Source organism: Cydia strobilella, chromosome 18 (genome assembly GCF_947568885.1).
Source record: "Cydia strobilella chromosome 18, ilCydStro3.1, whole genome shotgun sequence".
Classification (NCBI taxonomy): Eukaryota; Metazoa; Arthropoda; class Insecta; order Lepidoptera; family Tortricidae; genus Cydia; species Cydia strobilella.
In genome coordinates this window covers 11,303,147-11,325,885 of record NC_086058.1, presented here as the reverse complement: position 1 = coordinate 11,325,885, position 22,739 = coordinate 11,303,147, and the positions used below count along the sequence as shown (strand labels likewise).

The following is a 22,739-nucleotide window of genomic DNA, read 5'->3' as shown; positions in this document are numbered from 1 at the left end:
CAAACATGATATTTTTGCCGTTGCGTAATGGTACGGAACTCTCAGTGCGCGAGTCCGACTCGCACTTGGCCGGTTTTTATTGTATTTAAAATTTAAATGATGTACCTATTTACAAAAATATTCGAGAAATGTTAATAAAAATATGAAATTATAATCTTACTTTTAAAAAGCTTATCTAAAATAATACTTAATTATCTGTCAAAAGCTACTTAAACACGCTCCATCCAAGGCACATCCAAGGTCAAATTACTTTCCCCACTAGTGGACAAAATGCGTTTTTCCCCGCTTGTTTTAAAGGATAAAAAATGGCTTTCCGAGAAAAAGTGTTTAAATTTGTAATTGTTTAGTAAGTAGTTTTTGTATTCGTTAATTTTATCTGTTATATAATAGTAGGTATTCGAATTTTGCTAAATACGACTCTGTTCCGTTCTCCGTTTGCCCACTGCTGAGCAAAGGCCTCCCCCTTTTTCCCACTCGTCTCGGTTATGGTGCTAATTTTGGCCCCGATATCAATAAGTAATTCATGTAAATATAATTATTCAGCGTGGCTCAGTACCAATACCTAATTACTTACCTACTTGACCTACTTCATTGCAGTAGGATGTCTGACCTATACTCTTCTTATAGTTCGAAGGTCAAGAGATAGCGATGGACAACAAAGTGGGCATCTTCATCACCATGAACCCAGGGTACGCGGGGCGCACGGAGCTGCCGGAGTCAGTGAAGGCGCTGTTCAGGCCTGTGGTGTGCATCCTGCCCGACTTGGAGATGATCTGCATGATCTCGCTGTTCTCTGACGGGTTCTTGACTGCTAAGGTACGTGTAACATTTCTTCCAGGGGCAGACTGATGGGAAGCATTGATTAAAAGTTATCATTTCAACAACTTACAAATGAAGTAGGTAAAATACCATCTGCTGAGCTGAGTGATACGCTAATAACGCGGTAAAAAGAGCATCTATAGTTATGTGCAGATATTTTAGTAGAAGGTAGTTGAGTTTTATAGGTCTAAAATTAGTTTATGTATTACATTTTGACGAACTTAACATATTACTTAGTACAAATCAGCTGTAAGCAGCCAAGTCTTCAAACAGTCCGTAGTTTTTACACCTCGAAGTGAAACGGCATTAGTTGTTACTTCCCTCCAGGTCCTGGCGAAGAAGATGACAGTGCTGTACAAAGTAGCGCGGGAGCAGCTATCGAAGCAGTCTCACTACGACTGGGGGCTCCGCGCCTTGACCGCGGTGCTACGGATGGCGGGGAAGATGAGGCGCGAGGGCGCCGGGCTGCCGGAGATCGTGGTGCTGATGCGCGCTCTAAGGTACTCTCTTCTTATACTGATCGTTTGCACCAAGCCGTCTGTCACTGTTAAATCATTGTCTAAATTTTATTGTATGGGAAGTTTCGTAATTCACTGCCGGTGCCGATTGTCATTGATCAATCCGTCTATTTTTCTTGGTGTCTAAGTCCTCACAATCAAATCAACAGCCTATTAGATATATGTAAATATACGAGTATATAAGTCAACAACAAGCAACTTAATATTTATAACGTCGACCTTTAAAATGAGTGTAAAGCACAGATTTAATATATACGCTAGATGACGCAAATATTGCGATTTGTATTTAAACCAAGCGTGCCAACTTTTTTATACAAAATTTACGCATAACATAATTTTAAAATTACTTACCTGTGATAGGAAATATGTCTTTGCCTTTGAATGCTCGCAATTTTTGGGCTATTGCAGTTAATTATCACGCAACGAGGCATTTTTTAAGTTTTCACGGACGTCCGGCTGCAACAACTGACGCGCGTGGACTGTCAAGAGCGACGGTCAACCTCGACGCTTGATCGAGTAGATGCATTTGTGTCATCTATGGTATATTTATATCTATTGTGTAAAGTTACCTATGTATTTAAGTACAAAGAAAATGTCCACCCGCGATGTAGACTGCTGTTATACTGTAACTTCATTTTAACTTCACTACAGGGATATGAACTACCCCAAGTTCGTATTTGAAGACGTACCCCTGTTCCTGGGCCTGATCAAGGACCTGTTCCCGGGTGTGGACTGCCCTCGAGTCGGCTATCCGGAGTTCAATGCCATGGTCCTTGAAGTATTAGAAAAGGATGGATACATTATCATGCCTGTGCAGGTGAGTAAGACATGTTGATGTGATACCTAATACTTGGTGCCTTTAATATTCGCCCTATGCATAGTAATAGTGACGCCGACTGTGACTGTGAGGTTACATATGTCAAATAAGTCTTAAGGGGCCCACTGATTATTAGTCCACCGCGCCGGACGATATCGGCCTGTCAGTTAGAACAAAAATTTGACAGTTCCGAACAACTGAGAGGCCGATATCGTCCGACGGACTGGTAATCAGTGGGCCCCTTTAGTATGAAGATGTCATCCTATGAAAGTTCTTCTTCTTGTCCTAAGCCTTATCCCATTATCTGGGGTCGGCTCTCCTTGTCTGCCTTTTCCACTGTTCCCGGTTTTGGGCTACGGTGTTGTCTATTCCTATCTCTTTTAGGTCTTTCTGGACCGTCGTCAACCAGGTGGCGGGCCGTCTTCCTGCGCCTCGCGCTGTCGTGGGTATGCTCAGGGCAGCTCGTACCATATGGTCTTCAGGGCGGCGGAGTACATGTCCATACCATCGTAGGCGGCGTTCTTTAACCTTGTCGATTATGGGCGCAATCTTATAACTCCCTCTGATTTGGATATTCCGTACTTTGTCTAGCAGTGTGACACCCGCTGACCAGCTAACCGCTGACCTATGAAAGTTCTAAATTTCTATCAATCTCACTCAACCCATGCATTGCTGTCGTTTGTATCTCCCCCACCACCAAGGGCCTGACACTTTGATAGAGAAAGATAGTCTTATTACGATTCCTATAAGAGGAAAGAGAAAATAGTGCCATGCTTTGTCCTTATCACCGACCGGGTGGCATCATAGGTAGGAGGCGATGGCGAAATACCGAAATTTATAAGAGTGAAAGAGAAAAAATCCTATGCTGCCCAAATTTTATATGAATATTGTTTCTCTTACCCCCGGTCGCTCGGTGGCGCGTCTATAACTACTTGTATATTAGTATGTCTATGCCCACCACGCACTTCGCTCATAGCCAATTTATGAATGTGTCGTGGCCAGATTATAAAATTTTATCACATTTCAGAATTTATCACTTCATGATATAGTTAGGTTTAACTTTACCCAGACTTTTATTATTTAGTTTCACCTGTCCCGTTGTCTGTCTGCGTGTCTGTCTGTAATCAAATCTTGCAAGTTGAATTTGACCCACTTCCCGATTTCCGATGAAGTTGAAAATTTGCATACATAATGAATAATGAAGTAAGTCGGGTAACATCGAGCTGATCTGGTGATTGAGACAGAAGGTGGTCATATGAATTAATAACTCTCTGTGTTAAATCAACTCAACCTAATTAATTGTGTTTGGGGTTTTTAGAATTGTCTCGATGAGTATTTGTTGCCTGTGGGAACAAAAGTACAGTCAGCGATAAAAGCTTGTACCAAAAATGTTTTTTTGCCTAAAACTTATTCTTGATGTGGCCGTTGATTTTATGAAATGATTGCCACATCATGAAATGATCAATTCCAAGATCAGGGTCCCGTTTCTCAAAAGCTTGTAACTTGTAATACAAGCGGATGTCACTGTTTGACAGCTTTTGTTAGAAAGGGACTTCCACTTGTATTACAAGTTACAAGCTTTTGAGAAACGGGCCCCTGGCCACGACACTACCTACCTACCGAACCTACTTCATGTTATTGATTGTGTATGAAACCTTGCTTCAAATTAGTATAGAATGATAAGGAGTAGGTATGTGTTGTGACCTCGGGTATCACTGATATGTCCAAAGAATTCAATGTTAATGTAATTATGGCCAGGTGGACAAGGTAATCCAGCTGTACGAGACCATGATGACACGTCACTCCAGCATGGTAGTGGGTCCCACCGGCGGAGGCAAGACCGTGGTGGTACAGACGCTAGTCAAAGCTCAGAGCAATATGGGTCTGTCCACCAAGTTGCAAGTTCTCAACCCTAAGGTAATTTATTATAAGTATATAACGATGTTAACCAGCACAGATGATGGTGGCGCATTTAATGTCTATCGTGTCATGTGTCACTCTCGCACTTACCTACATACTTTAGAGAACATGACACTCTTGACAGCCTCGGTGACAGGACAAAAATCCAGCCATCAACGCTTTTCCAGGTTGAACCAATACACACGGTTTTCCCAAAAAATCCAAATATATTTCAATTAAATCGGCTTTGAAAATTCATTTGAAGACGAGACACATTTCCCGAAAGTCCAATCCAATTTGTACCTTAAATCGGATTACTAAGGTTGAATTTTTATTGGCGTGTATGTATACGTGGTCGACAAATCGTACTATGCCCATAGAGTAACTTATACTAGAGCGGTACTGTCATAGTAAATTTTGTAACCCCAGTAAATTCACTGCCATCTCTCGACACACTTTAAAACTAAAAATGAAGATTTATAAAAATACGATAAAATGTATTTAAATATGAGTAAATGTTTTTTTTTATTTGCATTAATTATTTTTATGATTTTGACCCATGTTCTTACACTGATATGCGTTAAAATTGTTAAATAACAAACGAAACCGTCAACGCCATCTATACGACAGTAGGCCGAAGCTAGTAGCGCTGTGGTAGCGCCCTCTGATCGAGAATCAAATTTTCTTGATTTTCGAGGCACGTTTTTTCCTTAGACTGTATCCATCTATTACGGAGTTATATCTATCTATCTTTGCTATTCCTGATGGAAAATGATTAAGTGCGAGAACATGTGCTTTTTACAGGCTTGTTCCGTTATAGAACTTTACGGAATCTTGGACCCTGTCACCAGAGATTGGACGGATGGACTGTATTCTAAGATTTTCCGAGAGATGAACAGGTTTGCTTTTAACTTTAAAGAACGCTTTCTGTAGATTTTTCCTTTGTCTTAGATACCTACCTACAAATGTTTTTTTATTATTATAGACCAGCAGAAGAAGGCGAGCGCCGCTACTCGCTCTTTGACGGCGACGTAGACGCCCTCTGGATCGAAAACATGAACTCCGTGATGGACGACAACAAGCTACTAACCCTGGCCAACGGCGAGCGTATACGGTTGGCTTCGTACTGCGCACTGCTTTTTGAAGTCGGCGACTTGAATTATGCCAGTCCTGCTACTGTGTCAAGGGCAGGAATGGTCTTCGTCGACCCTAAAAATCTTGGATATGAACCCTACTGGGAAAGGTAACACATATTTTATATGAAGCCGTGGAGCGCTCTGGTATCACACGTGTTATACCTACTAGTTAGGGTTCCGTACCCAAACTACCCAAAGGGTAAAAACGGGACCATAGTACTAAGACTCCGCTGTCCGTCTTTCTGTCCGTCTGTCCGTCTGTCACCAGGCTGTATCTCGTGATCTGCTGATAAGCTGAAATTTTTACAGATGATGTATTTCGGTTGCCGCTATTACAACAAATACTAAAAACAGAATAAAATAGAGATTTAAGTGGGGCTCCCATACAACAAACGTGATTTTTGACCGAAGTTAAGCAACGTCGGGCGGGTTAGTACTTGGATGGGTGACCGTTTTTATAGTTAATGGTACGGAACCCTTCGTGTGTGCGTCCGAGTCACACTTGGCCGGTTTTTAGTATAGGCGTTACTACTGTGATACTGGTGCGCTCCAGCTCCACGGGTTAAGAATACTTAAAAAAAGCAAAAAGCGGTGTTCCCAGGCGGTCACCCATCCAAGTACTGACCGCGCCCGACGTTGCTTAACTTCGGTGATCGGACGAGAACCGGTGTGTTCAACGTGGTATGGACGTTGGCGATAGCAGAGGCGAAATTTATAATCCAGCGCTACTACACGTTTAGTTATTTCATTACATGTGCATTTCATACATTATTTATTGGAGACATTAATTCACTACTGGCTAAGGGCGTGTATGCGTGATGAGAGAAATGGATACGATGATAACAAGCTACTGATATATCGATATTAAGGTTTTTATTTCTTAAGATGGCTTCGTGGCCGCAACAACGAAGAAGAACGCGATCAGCTAAAGGATCTCTTCGATCACTACGTGGCTGGAGCCATAAACTACATAGTGTTTGGACTGTTTGGGCTGCAGCAGCAAACGCCTCTGAAGACCATTGTGCCTCAAACTGGACTTAATCTGGTATATTTTGTTTAATTTAAACCTTTTAAGAGCTTTAGAGGCCTTAACGCGAAAATGGATATTTCTTTATCTGCCTCTCTATCGCTCGAAAATGCAAGAGCGATAGAGAGGCAGATAACGATTTTCTCTTTTGTGGCAGACTCTAGTGTAAGGATAGCTTTGAGTATATTAAGTTGTTATTGCGTGTGTGTACCTATGTTCTTAATATTTAAGGTGGCGTGGGTTCAGAGCGGAATTTTTGAAAAATAGTACCGCTTTTTTAGATCACAATACGGTTGCCAAAAATTTAATTACCTTGAGGATTTTCTCTAGTGACTTCAACGATTCGAATCCTGATATATTTTTTCACTTTCGCTTGAGAAAAAATTACGAACACAGGTCTAACTGCAATTTAAAAATTTGTAAAAATTGATGTACAAAAGCTAAAAAAAAAATTGCTTATAAAAACGCGCAATTTGTTTTCGAAGGAACTCATCGATTACGTATTATTTGCAATTATTTGTTAAAACAATTTAAATTCTAAAAATATGATATACGCGGTCCCGAGTACGCACATCCATCTTGCTCACGCTTACGCTCAGTGAGTGAGAAGAGGGAGAGAGAGAAGAACATGAACCTACGGGGCCTTAATAAGATTAATGATAAGATAGTTTAGCTTTTTTATACATCATAATTTGATATTCGCACCATCTATATCACGAGAACAAAACTAAACATTATATAAAACACATTTGACATTCACGCCATCTATACTACGAGGTGATAATTAACAATCTTCCATTATGCTCTACTAGCAAACCATTGTTGCAGTTCAAAGGATAAGCGAAAGATGGCGCTTATTTCAAATATAGTTTTATATGGTAACTGGTTCATTGCTGTTGTAGTTTAGCGTGTCAGGGATAGATGACGCTTATTTCAATAGTCATGACTTGTGTTGCATGATATTTAACCGCCTTCATTTGTGTATTTTAATAGTGTTATTAAATAATAATAAATTAAAATTACGTTTAGGTCGTGCAACTCTGTTACATGATAAGTGGCCTGCTGCCAAACAGAGAAAATGCTAATGACCCAGTGGACAAATCTATCGTCGAGTGTGTTTTTATGGTGGTATGTATTAATTTGGTCTTTATATAATATAAATCTCCTAACGTTAATTTTAATATTCATAATATTTTTATTTATCGAAAAATAAATGCAAAAAATAAATTTGGAGGTGCGGGGTATCGATCCCCGTACCTCTCGCATGCTAAGCGAGCGCTCTACCATCTGAGCTACACCCCCGGTTGAATGATAAGTTGAAATTAGTGCTCTAAACCATGAGTTGATATCGGGCTGTAGCCGCGCGCATCATATGAAGTCTTTGACGTTCAAAGCAGGGACTGGACAACCCTTTCCGCGATAAAACCCTTTCAATGGGCAACACTTAAACACGGCTAACACATTGAAAGACTTTCCCTTTTGAACTGCAAGCCCATTCATACCCCTACCTTTGACTAACCCTTACCGAAAAGCTAACCAAAAATAAGGCTAGCCCTTAATAAGGGTTACCCTTATCTTTAAGCGCTTTTTATAAAGGTTTCCCTTTGCGTGAAAGAGACAGGATTAGTATATATCTACGGTAGTGTATGAAAAGGAAAGAAAATACGTGCCTAGTCAAAGAACGCCGCCGTCGGACGGTCGTAGGACGTTCACTACTGCAAAGATCTCCACAACGACCGGTTGCGCACCCATGTTACGAGTCCTTTCGACCGTCGGTGCACCCTATTGGGAGCTTCTCTAGGTGCCAAGCCAAGATGCCAAAGCGTACGATACGTGTCTCTGTCGCACTTATATCACTCTTCGATATAAGTGCGACAGAGATACGTATCGTACGCTAGAGAGATTCCCCCCCGGATCCGTCCTAGCGATAGGCGTGGCATTGACAGGGGTACTTCTGATTTTGACCTATGTAGCTCCGTATAAGATGAATACAGTCTAAGGAAAAAACGTTCATTTACAGTCCATGTACAACAGTTTGGGAGCCGCAATAGTAGATGACGGGCGCTTCGACTTCGACAACTATGTCAAGAAAGCGTGCCCGATGATGCTTGTTGAAGATAATGTTGAAAAGAAGGCTACTACTAGTAAGTTTTTTCTAAAGTACTATGACGGTAGTGAATACAAATTTCAATAACATACTCGCCAACGTCCATACCACGTTGAACACACCGGTTCTCGTCCGATCACCGAAGTTAAGCAACGTCGGGCGCGGTCAGTACTTGGATGGGTGACCGCCTGGGAACACCGCGTGTCGTTGGCTTTTTGCTTTTTAATTTTAGTTTTGCATAATATTTCATCTGTTAATTTTTTTAGAACATTTCCCCATGGGTTTCCCAACGTTGTACGATTACTGCCTGGAGCTGTCCACGCTGACTTGGGAGGCGTGGGAGTGGCTTATACCGGAGTACGTCCACGACAGGGAGATGAGGTTCTCGGGTATATTGGTCCCGACCGTTGACACTTTACGGATGACGTGGCTAATTAAAATTATGGAGAGTGTGAGTTGCCTTTTGACCCATTGACTTACTTGTGTGCAATAAAATAGCAGCTGGCAGCAGTCCAAAGGAAAATGAAAATTAGGGGAAAACTAACTAGATTATATTGGATCCTTTATTATAATTCTCTGCATTACTTGACATTGTTTCAAAATTAACTGTGACCTTTATGATTTTTTTTATAAAAAACTGAATCGATTATGTATGTCACTACATAGTTACATACCTAGTATCATCTAGTATAAAACGAAGTCGCTTTCCGCTGTCTGTCCGTCCGTCTGTCCCTATGTATGCTTAGATCTTTAAAACTACGCAACGGATTTTGATGCGGTTTTTTTAAATAGTGATTCAAGAGGAAGGTATATAAATGTATAATTTGTAAAGGTTTTGTGTAAATTAATTGAACTACCCGTGCGAAGCCGGGGCGGGTCGCAAGTAAGTAATATTTTTGAATTCCGCATCAGGTGGAACGGCCCGTATTACTCGTCGGTGACACGGGAACTTCCAAAACTGCCATCATCAGCAATTACTTGAGAGGTCTGCCTCCTGAAAAATACGTGAGTTATCTCATAATTTGCCTCCGCGAATTTTCTTAACCCCGCTTTCTTACGGCGCCACGGCTTGAAAATTTAAATGAGTAATATATGCGCTCAAAAACCGGCATCGCTGACGTAGGCGAGAAAACCGCTAGGCTCAAATGGGACTGGGCCGGTCACGTCCATCGCATGCATCCAGAGAGGTGGGCTAGCTTAGCAACCAAGTGGATGCCGGTAGAGGGACGTGGACGGGGCAGGCCCAAACGGAGATGGCGGGATGACCTGGACAGCTTCCTGAACAACTGGCCGGAGGAAACACCAAATCGGGAGTCGTGGAAATCAAGGGGAGAGGCCTTTGCCCAGCAGTGGGACACTTAGTAGGCTAAAAAAAAAAAAAAAAATATATATGTATAGGTACTACAATGTAATGTAGACTCAGTCAGATATCCAAGTTGCTTAGTTTCCTTAACCTTTTCGACGCCGTGTCAAACACAAAAACTGTCACTCGGACGCCACGTCACCGAAGTGGCAAAACTGAAATTGAACTTTATGCACATGCAAGTATAGGTCTATGTTGCTCTGATGTCTGTGACGGATTAATCCATCTTTGGCGTTGGACCTGCGGTGCCGATATATCTGTCATTGGCGTCCAAAAGGTTAAAGTAAAAATCACGGGAATTTAGAAAGTTATATAGCTACCCTTAAATAGTAGGTGTACATAGGTGTAAAGAGAGGGGTAAGTGAAATATTGGAAACGAAGGTGTTAATTAAACGAGCGAATTAAACACCCGATGGAAAGGGATTTTGCAACGAATCACTGCCGATACATGCAGTTTGAGCGAAGTGATGCATTTTCACCACGCATAAACTTTTATAAGTTTTTGTGGCGCATCTTACATTTAAGTTCTTTGTATTATGTTTTGTGATATAAATAAATTAAATAAAAAGGACCTACTCGTTCGTTGGTCCTATTCGTTGCTCCCGGTTCCGACTGATTTTGAATAGAAATTCCCGGGATCCACCATACAATCTCAGTCCCCAATAATGTATCAATAATCGCATCGTATGCGATCTGTTGTAAGGTGAGTTGAGTTGCCTTTGCCCTATATTGAGGCATAGTGAGACAGTGACAGCAAGATTTCATATAAATAACCTTTCATTTACCTACTCTTACATCCACAGCTGATCCAGCAGATGAACTTCTCCTCTCGAACCTCGTCCATGGACGTACAGAGGAACTTGGAGTCGGTGGTGGAAAAACGAACTAAAGATACGTTCGGCCCGCCGGTCGGGAAGAAGTTGCTCGTTTTTATAGACGACATGAACATGCCTATTGTAAGTTGTAGCTTGACACTTGTCTATGTACCGTCAGCAGATGCAGCCAGACCAGATTTGAAAAGTGTTCAAAATAAGCTGAACACAACTGACAATATACCCATCAAACTCGCATCACCCACAAACATTTAAGATGTTAAGAGGGTGGGTAAAAAGTAAACGTGTTTAAGTTTGACGTACATAATTATTTTAAATTGTTGTAATTAGTTTGCTGATGAGATTGTAAAGTTGGCAAGTATAGGTAAACCTAATAAATATAATTTAATAGGTATCCAGGTTCAACATTTTATAATGTGACACCAATTATCTTGTTAGGTATCAAATTACTTAGTATTGTCATGGACCAAGTATTGTTAACTTTCAACAACAATCCTGCCAATGTCCATACCACGTTGAATACACCGGTTCTCGTCCGATCACCGAAGTTAAGCAACGTCGGGCGCGGTCAGTATTTGGATGGGTGACCGCCTGGGAACACCGCGTGACGTTGGCTTTTTGCTTTTTTTTTCATTTTTCTCGTATTTTCTTATTTATTACTTGTTTCGGTGATCTTTAATGCCATCATTTTGTGTCAGGTGGACACATACGGCACTCAACAGCCCATTGCATTGTTAAAACTACTCTTCGAGAGGAAAGGTTTCTACGATAGAGGCAAGGACTTGAACTGGAAGAATCTCAAGGACATAGGCTTCCTTGCTGCTATGGGTAAAGCTGGTGGTGGCAGAAACGACGTAAGTATACAAAATATGCATATATTAGCAAATTGAATGACTAGACCACCGACACAACCGGACTCCATACAAAACTCTATTGAAGTTTAGATAGGTATTTTAATTTAACTTTTTCAGCGGCACACTCAGATCTAAAATTCTCCGGTAACTTATTCCTTATATAGACAATGGAATAAGATTCGGAATATATGTAGTAAAATCTGAAAAAGGCGACAAGTCTCGCTCAGCTTAGGTGTAAAAGGGCATAAGTGTTACGTGGATTTATTCTACATTAGTATTCCTTTGTCGGTCATAGAAAGACACAAAATCCAAAGGTTTTTCGGTCGCTTTCAGGTGGATCCCCGCTTCATCTCCATGTTCTCGGTGTACAATCTGCAATTCCCCGCGGAAAGCACCCTCCGTCATATTTACACCTCCATCATTGCGGGGCATTTCGAAATCTTCCCAGAAGAAATACAGGAAATCACCGACAAACTTGTTCAAATGACGTTGGACCTCTATAAGGTACATTCTATTCTCGAGTTAAGAGCCAAATAAAGGAGGCTCTTAATAATACCTATTAGAACATCGAGAAAAGTCAAACGAACGAAGCTGTGGTTAATTAATATTATACATCAAAATTGTTTCAAAATATTTTCTATAATATTCATATCCAAAGAGAAAATTTTGGACCTACGTTTTATTGAAGAATGGTCGTCCACTTTCCTCTTAAGAAACGCTTCGCTTTACGGAAGGTTTTATCTGACAAACGCTTGAGGAAGGCTCGCTAACTTGGAGTGCAAGAGATACTAGCGATGCATTTGCCATTTCGCCAGATAAGGATGACCTTCTGGAGTTACTGAACCTGAAAACACGTCTACCGAACTATATTCATTATTATACGATTACAGATAATAATAGTAGAGCTCCCACCGACCCCCGCCAAGTTCCATTACATCTTCAATCTGCGTGACCTGTCCCGCATCGCAGCCGGCCTCCTGCTTACACACCCCAACTACTTCAGCGAGAAGCGGGCCATGGTACGGTGTTGGCGCAATGAGTTCACACGAGTCATATGTGATCGACTCATCAACATGCAGGTGTGATTATTCTCAGAACTCGCTACATCATTAGGTATTTAGCTACCGGCTCGGCTACCGGTGGTGTAGTGTTAACAATGTTAACATTTCTCATATTGCTAAAACGTCACGGTTTCAACTGGGTTATTCCAGACCAGAGATCTTGGAGTAGAATGTCACAAACCCGGTCTCCAAAGAAGACGATGAGAGTAGTAAATATTCGGGGCTCGAATACTTTTTGAGTTCCTTTAACTTAACTATGGACCATACCATCGCATACCCTAGTTAAGTTCCACTACATCTTCAGCCTGACACGACTTGTCCCGTATTGTAGCAAATCTTATAGTAACCACTTCATAGACAATCTTCCCCTTTTATTAAACCTTATACTGACAAGGTACTACATTTAAAACCAACAGGACAATGAGCTGATGCGGACCCACATGAAGGAGCACATCGTAAAGTACTTTCCTGAGGAGGAGCCCGTGGTGCTGGAGGAGATCGTCGTTCCTGACGAGGAAGTCAAGGAAGAGGAGGAATTAGATGGTAAGACACTCGGCGCTTCGACTTTGTGCTTGAAGCAATTTTATAGTCTATTATTTTATTAATTTTAAAACGGGATTTACATTTCGAAATTAATGTCATGCATGTTGAAATCAGTTTCACGAAGGTAGTTTCGATATAGGAATGCGAAAGTAATTTGGTGAAATACTTAGTGTCCTGAAATTCACAGTATCGCATGCAGTGATGGCTCCATCACTTCCATCAGCATCGAAAGTACACGTCCGCACAGCGCAGGCACTTTCGCGACACTAGTTTTTCACGTCACATTTACACTACGAAATTAGGTTGACACTAATTTTACGAAAAAATCGTGCAGGGCCCGTAATTGATTTGCGTTCATGAAATTAATGCATGCATTAAGAAAATACCTACTACATTACACGTGAAACTGTTGGTAAAACTACTCTTTCACGAAATCAATTTCACGCCACTAATTTCGTGAAAACACGCATGACTCAGTTGCTCAGTCAATGAAAAACCCTCACAAAACCCTCATGGCCGAATGTCTGGGTCATGTGTTTTTTTTGTGTAGGAATATTATTTTAAGAAAAATTAAATATAGAATAGACTAAGGAACACGTTTAGTTAAACTACTAGTATTAATTATATCGTCTTACTCGTTTGTCACTTTCGACTGTCGACAGGATTCGTATACCTAATAAAGGGAGTTAACCTCAACAAATCGTTAGGTATAAAACATATTATTATATCATATTTTTATTGGCTGGTAGATTATTGATTGTGATTGGTTCAACTTGCTTACAAGGTAAATTTTTAATGATTCTGTAGAGTTTGGCGACCCTATAGTGAAGGAGAAAAAACCAGAAGAAGCCGCCGCAGCAGACGCGGACGAAACCGTAGAAGAGGAAGTGGAGGAGGAGCAGGAAAGAGAGTTGACGGTACGTACCAATAAACCAACGTATTTCCGGGGGTTAGCGGGTACCCCTGGAGAGTCTTCGGGAATTAGTGGAGTTATGCATTCAATTGTTTTACTGTTCCAGTTGGAAGAGTATGTGGAACGGGACCCCTTGCTGTTCGGCGATTACAGGAACGCTTTAGATGAAGAGGAGATCCGGTACTATGAGGATCTGCTTGACTACGAGGCCGTTTACTTCTTGTTCCAAGAGGTAAAGGTTACAATACCTTCATTGTAATAATTACGTATCGGTACAAGTAGGATTACTACTCGTAACTGACTTTTTGATTTTCAAAAATGGCAAAATCGTCCTAGAAAAATAATTGAAAATTCGGCCAGGATCCTTATAAATTATAGATATCATCCACAGACAAGAAATTAATATTCTTAAAACCCTTACTAAGTACTTATTTGTACGAGGGAACGAGCCCTTACTATTTATTTATTTGTATGTATGTCTACTAGGTGGCTTACAGTTAGCCATTTTAACTTTTGACAGATCCTGGATGAATTCAACGAGCGCATCGGCAAGATGTCTGTCGTATTGTTCGAAGATTGTCTAGAACATTTGACGCGGACGCATCGAATCCTGCGCATGGACAGAGGCAACGCTATGATCATCGGCGTAGGTGGATCGGGCAAGAAGAGTATTGCCCGGCTGGCTGCTTTTGCTGCGGGTACGTATCTACGTAAGCAGGGTGTCAGGTTGCGTACGGATCAAACGAAGGAAAATGATGCAGGACCAAAGTGCCTCCCATGTATGTTCAGCGAATGCTTATGAATCTCGGAGAAATCATCGAAATTTGTCTCCATACATTGATAACCAAACAGAACAGTTTATAAGTCAAATCTGGTTACAGGTAAGTAGATTCTATCTTTAAAAGACATGGGCATGTTCGATTTACATTCAACTGTTTGAAATAATAGTTACAAAATCTAATCTAGCTTGGTTCAGCAAGAACAAAATCGATGCTTATTCCGGAACTCGCATTTTCTCTTCTCATCAAACCTCTAACATTTTCCTCGTTTTTGATATGTACTGAAAGCAACACCATCCAACAACATCCAGACTTCAACTTGAACACTGTTGTCAGGTTGTGAGACGTTCGAGATCACGATCACACGCAACTACAACGAGAACACGTTCAAGGATGACATGAAGCGGTTGTACAACCAGCTCGGAGTGGATAACAAGAAGACAGTGTTCCTGTTTATGGCTGCCCAGGTAATTAGTCGATGGTGTGGATATCTCAGCCTAATACTACTTCCTTTCTCCTGCTTAAGTCGGTTCCTTACGCCTCGGTCACAAAACGCATGTTCCAGCGTGCACGCTCGACACCGCCATGCATTTGTTTCTAATGTATGGCCGTCAAGCGTCATCGTCGAGCTCTCGGAGCGTTCATTCCGTGGCTCGTGTTACTACTGGGAATTAGTGTCTTATGCCAGACACCATATTGAAGACCAGATCGGACTATTGTCTTGTCTATTCAAGATGATAGATCTTGATCGGCTACCATACACCTTGCCGATTATAATGAGCTCTTCTAGATCATCGGCGTGATATGTGGCCAAAGTACAGTCAGTACAGTATACAGTACAGTATATTCCGCAAACGCATGAAGGATGCAGAGAGGCGTGCGTGTGTGACTAACTAAAGCGGGATTTACATTACGAAATTAGTGGCGTGAAATTGATTTCGTGACAGTAGTTTTACCAAAAGTTTCATGTGTAATTTAATATTTTCGTAATACATGCATTAATTTCATGAAAGCAAATCAATTTCGTGCCCTGCACGATTTTTTGGTGAAATTAAGTAGTGTCATGCAACTAATTTCGTAGTGTAAATGCGACGTGAAAAACTAGTGTCGCGAAAGTGCCTGCGCTGTGCGGACGTGTAGCTTCGATGCTGGTAGGGCCGTGGTCAATGCGATACTGTGAATGTTACGACACTAAAGCGGAATTTATATACATTACGAAATTAGTGGCGTGAAATTAATGTCGTGACAGTAGTTTTACCAACAGTTTCACGTGTAATTTATAACTTTAATTTCGCGCCACTAATTTCGTAATGTAAATCCCGCTTTAAGCTCGTTCAGGATTAAGAGGCTTATGTGTAACGTACTAACCACCACGTTCAGATCAAGGCCTACATTTTGCGCTCGACCAAATGTATGAACGGCTTTGAACGGCCGCTCGTCGCCCCGCCGGTCGCATGCGTCCAGTACGCGGCCTAATAAAGCATTCTATCACGTGTCGATCCTTACAATATAAGTGACAGAATAAATTATAGAAATTGTTTTTGTCAATCAGATCCTGGAGGAGGGTTTCCTGGAGTTCATCAACAACATCCTGATGATTGGCATGATACCGGCGCTCTTTGGTGACGATGAAAAGGATGCCATTATCAACTCTGTGCGAAACGCGAGCGCGGATGCTGGATACGGGGTTGCCAAGTAAGTTTATATTATAACAAAACAATCTTATAAATACAGATATGCAAGTTGAGAAAACAATCCAATAAGTTGTAAAAATTCTTAAAAAAGTTTACAGGAAACAAGGGAAACTTTCATTTTGGAAATTAAACATTGCGATTTCCATACGAAAAAAGTTTTTTTTTTCAATGTGGAAATTTCGCAAATTTGGAAACAGTCCGTCGGCACATCGGTACTCATAGAAGATAGATAAATGCAAACAACAGCAACGGACAATCGGATTGCTTGATTCTTAATCTACTGGAAAGCCTTTATTCATCTAATTTCAATTCCCTTACAGAGACGCCGTGTGGGCATTCTTCTGTGCCAGATGCGCTGATAACCTCCACGTAGTTCTCTCCATGTCACCGAGTGGTGACATCCTCCGTAACAGGTAAAGATTTACCTTACATTCATGCAGTCAGTCATTATTCAGCAGAAACTAACCGATAATTTTGTCTCTAGATGTCGAAGTTTTCCTGGGTTGGTGAATAATACTACTATTGATTGGCAGTTCCCGTGGCCAAAGCAAGCTTTGTTGGCGGTAGCAAATGTATTCTTAGCAGATGTAAGTATCACGTGTTCACACAGTATATACTCGTCTGTTTATTAAATCCTAGCTATGTTATGACTGTTATGAGTTATGAATCTACAGTGTGGAAGAGGGAAAGTGCCTTAAAATGTTAAGTTAGCTCATTTTACAAAATTATTTTATTTAAAAAAAGAATAAAAACTACATTCAATGATTTTTTAAATTCGCTTGTCTTGCCCGGGAATCGAACCGACTAAAAATTCCAAAAAACAAACACTCGCTATTTTATTCTTCTAGTCGATACAGTTAATGCTAAGGATAACATTTCTCCAAGAAACTCACTCGTCTGTCGTAGTTGGATGGGTGACCGCTTGGGTTGGGGAGTGTCTTTGGCTTTTTAGTTTTTTTTTTCGAAAATTTTATAGTACCTACTTCTTTATTCCAGGTTGAGAAAATACCTGAAGAGTTCCGTCCCATCATAGTAGAACATGTTGTTCACGTACATATGTCTGTGGCAAGATATTCAGTGGAGTTTTTGCTAAGGCTTCGTAGGAACAACTACGTCACGCCGAAGCACTATATGGATTATTTGACTACTTATTTGTCGCTGTTAAATGAGAAAGACTCTTTCATTATCGCACAGGTAAGTTAGTGGATTATTTCAGTCCTTCATAAATTGCATGATGAATGTAGTTTCGATAGAAATTTCGATAGGCGTAACAATTTATTTGAATAAAGTGGAGTTCCGATTGATATAAATAAGTCATATGTTTGTAGTGCGAGCGCTTAATCGGTGGTTTAGCGAAGATCGAGGAAGCAAACGTGCAGTTAGAAGATTTAAATGCCAAGCTCGCTGTCCAAAAAGTCATCGTGGCCGAGCAGACGAAAGAATGCGAAGTCTTGCTCAAGGAGATTTCAGTCGGTATGGAGAAGCTTCGGTAGCCTTTCGTATGCCTTGTTCCATATCCGTACCACACAATTTGGACTGTAATTCACAATTTCAAGGTTATTGATTCAGTAGCAAATTTTTGACAAAGGCATACGATTCGGCCGGTTTCCAAAAGGTTGCAAGTTCGAATCTTGCCCGAAGCAGTTGACTCGTTCATTCCGTTTTGCATTTTTCCTTTAATTTAAACATTTGCGGCATAGGGAATTTGGTTTAAAAAGTTCCCGTAAAAAATACTGAAGGATTTGCCACACTGGATGCGTTCTGCGGTCAGCGGTCAGGTCAAACCCGCATTATGTATGAACAAGATTGACAGCAAATTTTGAAGTTGAAGTTTGACCTGACCGCTGCCCGCAGAACGCATCCAGTGTGGCAAATCCTTGAACCTTCCTCCCACTATAATTTTTTTAACGACTTCAGCAACGGATGCCGCCGTGAGCAAACAGCAAGTCGCAGCTATAAAAAGCGCTGAAATTACCGAACAGAAGGTAGTCATTGCTGAGGAGAAGTCGGAGGCCGAAGAGGCGCTGTCGGCGGCCATGCCAGCTCTGGAGGCCGCTAGGCTGGCTCTGGCAGACTTGGACAAGAACGATATCACAGAAATCAGATCTTTCGCCACTCCGCCTGAGGCCGTGCAGGTACGTGGTAGTTTCATATCAACAGTAGTCCACCTATGTGATGATGTAATTGATCCCTAACAATTGCCCGTCGCCGATAAAAGATATAGGTTGTCATAGCCTGCGGCTTCAAGATTCTGAAATAGAACGATACCACAGGGCGTTCTTTAATAAGTACCATCCACAATCGCAGTCCAGCTAATAAAATGATGATGTTTGATGTTTATTTTATTTATTTGGAAAGAAAAATGAAATAAATGAGCAGGAGACAATGTTTCAAATACACACCATAGAGTAACTTATACTAGAGCGGTACTGTCATAGTCAATTTTGTAACCCCAGTAAATTCACTGCCATCTGTCGACACACTTTAAAACTAAAAATGAAGATTTATAAAAATACGATAGAATGTATAGGTATTTAAATATAGATAAATGTTTTTTTTTACTTGCATTAATTATTTTTATGATTTTGACCCATGTTCTTTCACTGATATGCGTTAAAATTGTTAAATAACAAACGAAACCGTCAACGCCATCTATTCGACTGTAGGCCAAAACTAGTAGCGCCCTCTGAACGAGAATCAAATATTCTTGATTTTCGAGGCACGTTTTTTCCTTAGACTGTATCTATCTATTACGGAGTTATATCTATCTTTGTACACACTAAGGACATTCACTTATTTCCTTAACAGCTCTCACTAGAACATCAAGAACATGTATAACAGAATATTACTAAACTTAACTAAAGCCTGACCAGCCTGATATGATCACGCGCCATGTTGCGGAATTTCACTGGAACTATTTTTTCATACTATACTGAACTGTCACCCCATACATGAGAATAACAGCGCCCTCTTGACAATGATCATGTATTGCTGCTCTTATTGGATGCACTGATCATGCTTAAGCATACCAAAGGTTAAAGTTAGTATTATTTTCAATCGATACAGTAGACCACCTTGGCCAGAAGATCAAATGCAGATCCGTTGACGCCGATTTATTTTAAGAAGAACACCTTGGATGTTTTACATTCTAATATTTACAGGTGGTATGCGAATGCGTAGTAATCATCCGCGGCATCAAGGACGTGAGCTGGAAAGGCGCGAAGGGCATGATGGCCGACCCCAACTTCCTGAGGAACTTGCAGGAGATGAATTGCGACCTCATCACGCAGAAGCAGGTCAAGGATGTGAAGGCGCATATGAAGAAGAGCAAAAAGTTGGACACCATGCAGCAGATCAGCAAGGCTGGGTTTGTACAACTTGTTACACACAGTGCCATCATTACTTAGACATTTGTCAATATTTAACTCTAGCCCAATGTACTCGTACATTACGATGTACAATCTGTTTTAATGGAATCCACCTCCACTTTCAAACTTCGTCTCTCGTAAAATTTTCAAATAACAAATGAAAATCAACCCAATTAAAAGTACAATTAGATTCACACTTCCTTAGCTATAATTTTATATGGTAGGCGGCTGGGCGGCATATAAGAGGCTAGAGTGCTCTCGCTAGGAGCATTTTGCTACCGGCAGCAAAAAAACTGTGATTAGTTGACACGGTACATTTGTCAAGGTAAATAAAGGCTAAAAAATATTAATTGTTGCTTCTACTAATAGTTGTCACATAAAAATGATTGCAAACTGATAAATCCATTATTTGAAACAAAAATAATGTTAAATATGGGCGGCAAAATGATGCCCACGCCAGCACTCACATTTCACGGAAAGGCGCATCTAAGGTTAATTGGCATCAACTTAGTGCTTATGTTTATATGTCGTTTTACCAATGTCTTTCGTAATAGATACGGCCTCCTTAAATTCGTCATCGCCGTACTCGGCTACTGCGCGGTCTACAAGGAAGTTAAACCGAAGAAAGACAAAGTGGAACAACTAGAGAAGGAATACACAGAAGCGATCAACTATTTAGAGTCCCTGAACAGGGAGATCAACAGGTTGCAGAGAACGTTGGATGGCTTGAATGCGAAATATGATACGGCCATGTTGAGGAGACAGGAGCTGCAGGAGGAAACGGATATTATGATGAGGCGGTTAATAGCAGCAGATAAACTGATGTCAGGTAATATTTAGTCGGGGATACCTAGAGCCACTTTACGGGTTTATTTCGAGGCTGTAAAGTTCTTTCCGCGCCACAACATCTCTCCCTTCCCGAGACCTACAAACAGTTGTTTTTAAATTTGGAACCTTAAGAAAGATTGTGGAATATGTACAAAAATTTGCACGCGGGGGTCGCGGGGTCTCAGGAAGCTATTTTACATTAAAAACATCATAAAATAAATTATTTCTCAGGCTTGTCAAGTGAACAGAAACGCTGGACGATAGACTTAGCCGCGCTGTACGTGGAACAGTCCCGTCTCATCGGCAACTGTCTGCTGTCAGCCTCATTCCTCTGCTACACCGGACCTTTCTCTTTTTCGTTCCGCGCGACGATGATTTACGAGGACTGGTTCGGGGATCTCACGGAGAGAGGAATACCGCTCACGCTACCGTTTACTGTGGAGAAGAATTTGACTAATGAGGTGGAAATTAGCGGGTGTGTTCCTGTGTGTTCTAGTTATAGATATAGATTCTGTTTTTATGACACGTATTTCACGGCAGATTTGATGAAATGACCTGATGAAACTTCTTCAGTGTACGACTATCCGTATGTGTGACCATTACAGGCTTACAAACACAAATTGACTATTTTTTTAAGAAATTCACAATTATAATAACCCATACATACATTTTAGGTGGAACTCGGAGGGCTTACCGCCAGACGAGTTGTCGGTGCAAAACGGCATCCTCACCACGAGGGCTTCCAGATTTCCACTGTGCATTGACCCTCAGACACAGGCTCTCTCGTGGATCAAGAAAAGGGAAGCTAAAAATAATCTCAAGGTACCCTCTATGTTTTTAGTATGTAACCTGTTTTCATAGATGCTTGCCTTCTTCTGCCAATACAAACGTCAGTAGCAGGATTTAGCAGGTCTTCACAATTTCGAAGGCAGTAATTTGTGGTAAACACAAATTTAAGTCTACCAATATTCTCGACTGAGCATCGAAGTTAATTTTAAAGTTATACAGTAGGTACCTGGATGGATGACCAGCTGACCGCAATAAGACACAGATTTGTTGTAACCCTAAAATTCCGTACCTCAAAAGGAAAAAACGGAACCCTTATACCCGTCTGTCCGTCCGTCTATCTGTCAAGACCCTTAATCTCGGGAACGAGTGAATGTATCAAGTTGAAATTAAAACCATATACTAAGGTCTACAGTCCCTTGAAGCAGTAAAAAAATACTTCAAAGTTACCGTAAAAAAAGATACAGCTGTTTATGCCGCATCCGCAATAAACGTTTGTTTCGACTCTCTCAAGGGAATCAAAATGTATAGGCTAGGTACTTCCCGTTGACCTAGAACAATGAAATTTGGCATGTAATATCCTCTTACACGACAAGTACAGGGAAAATCTGATAACTCTTAATTTATAATAAATAAATAAATAAGTGAAATTTGTACGAAACCCTCAGTGGGCGAGTCCGACTCGCACTTGTCCGGTTTTTTTAAATTAACAATGCTTACTTCAGGTTCTATCCTTCAACGACCCACAATTTCTGAGACAGTTAGAAATGGCCATCAAATATGGAATGCCAGTACTCTTCCAAGACGTCAACGAATACATAGATCCGGTAGTGGACAACGTACTGGAGAAAAATATAAAAGGTTTGTGCGTAGTACCTAGGCGTCTTAAATCACAGGTAGCTTTAATTTCGTATGCCATTTTAAATAGTTAATTATAAAAAATTTGATTTTCAATTGACCTAGTGAGCGAAAAATGCGAGTAAAGCTTCTCCGATTCAGCTAAGTCGAAAATACTTTCGTATGTCTGGCTGCCGGCTGTTCTCAACGACAGGTTGAATTTTTCAACCGATTCTCATAAATTTGTGAGAAAGTTCTACATATTACAAGGAAACTTTTTGTCGATTTAAATTTTGTAAATTTATTATAATAGTGGCTGAGCTAGTTTATAATATAAACAATTGTTGCAGTGGAGGGCGGACGTACATTCGTGATGCTGGGTAGCAGTGAGGTGGACTATGATCCTCACTTCCGCATGTATCTCACCACCAAACTTGCGAACCCGCAGTTCAATCCCGCCGCGTACGCCAAGGCCGTCGTTATCAACTACACAGTCACCGTACAGGTACTAGGTCAAGTACACCCTCACTTCCATGTGCATCTCATTATCATAAAAG

General features: G+C 40.9%; 1 protein-coding gene, 3 non-coding genes and 1 pseudogene across 4 annotated transcripts in view; 3 read left to right on the top strand and 2 right to left on the bottom strand.

The window, feature by feature from the left end:
• LOC134749674 (dynein axonemal heavy chain 10) overlaps positions 1-22,739 on the top strand; it is a 76,658-nt gene that overhangs the window by 39,675 nt on the left and 14,244 nt on the right. Inside the window, exons 47-78 of the mRNA XM_063684692.1 lie at positions 628-816; positions 1,147-1,319; positions 1,989-2,154; positions 3,913-4,071; positions 4,858-4,952; positions 5,039-5,296; positions 6,075-6,234; positions 7,246-7,344; positions 8,237-8,360; positions 8,590-8,774; positions 9,236-9,328; positions 10,490-10,642; positions 11,218-11,373; positions 11,707-11,877; positions 12,264-12,452; positions 12,851-12,977; positions 13,785-13,894; positions 13,997-14,122; positions 14,411-14,588; positions 15,006-15,136; positions 16,222-16,364; positions 16,684-16,776; positions 16,848-16,950; positions 17,360-17,557; positions 17,692-17,836; positions 18,281-18,498; positions 19,525-19,730; positions 20,286-20,560; positions 20,791-21,034; positions 21,234-21,381; positions 22,071-22,206; positions 22,533-22,687. Coding sequence (XP_063540762.1) covers positions 628-816; positions 1,147-1,319; positions 1,989-2,154; positions 3,913-4,071; positions 4,858-4,952; positions 5,039-5,296; positions 6,075-6,234; positions 7,246-7,344; positions 8,237-8,360; positions 8,590-8,774; positions 9,236-9,328; positions 10,490-10,642; positions 11,218-11,373; positions 11,707-11,877; positions 12,264-12,452; positions 12,851-12,977; positions 13,785-13,894; positions 13,997-14,122; positions 14,411-14,588; positions 15,006-15,136; positions 16,222-16,364; positions 16,684-16,776; positions 16,848-16,950; positions 17,360-17,557; positions 17,692-17,836; positions 18,281-18,498; positions 19,525-19,730; positions 20,286-20,560; positions 20,791-21,034; positions 21,234-21,381; positions 22,071-22,206; positions 22,533-22,687 — 5,106 coding nt within the window. The remainder of the gene's footprint in view (positions 1-627; positions 817-1,146; positions 1,320-1,988; positions 2,155-3,912; positions 4,072-4,857; positions 4,953-5,038; positions 5,297-6,074; positions 6,235-7,245; positions 7,345-8,236; positions 8,361-8,589; positions 8,775-9,235; positions 9,329-10,489; positions 10,643-11,217; positions 11,374-11,706; positions 11,878-12,263; positions 12,453-12,850; positions 12,978-13,784; positions 13,895-13,996; positions 14,123-14,410; positions 14,589-15,005; positions 15,137-16,221; positions 16,365-16,683; positions 16,777-16,847; positions 16,951-17,359; positions 17,558-17,691; positions 17,837-18,280; positions 18,499-19,524; positions 19,731-20,285; positions 20,561-20,790; positions 21,035-21,233; positions 21,382-22,070; positions 22,207-22,532; positions 22,688-22,739) is intronic.
• On the bottom strand, positions 5,766-5,884 carry LOC134749790 (5S ribosomal RNA; annotated as a pseudogene).
• Trnaa-agc (transfer RNA alanine (anticodon AGC)) lies at positions 7,446-7,518 on the bottom strand. The gene has a single exon. It is a non-coding gene; the product is annotated as a tRNA-Ala (tRNA).
• On the top strand, positions 8,418-8,536 carry LOC134749797 (5S ribosomal RNA). The gene has a single exon (XR_010128521.1). It is a non-coding gene; the product is annotated as a 5S ribosomal RNA (ribosomal RNA).
• On the top strand, positions 11,017-11,135 carry LOC134749789 (5S ribosomal RNA). Its single transcript, XR_010128514.1, has one exon. It is a non-coding gene; the product is annotated as a 5S ribosomal RNA (ribosomal RNA).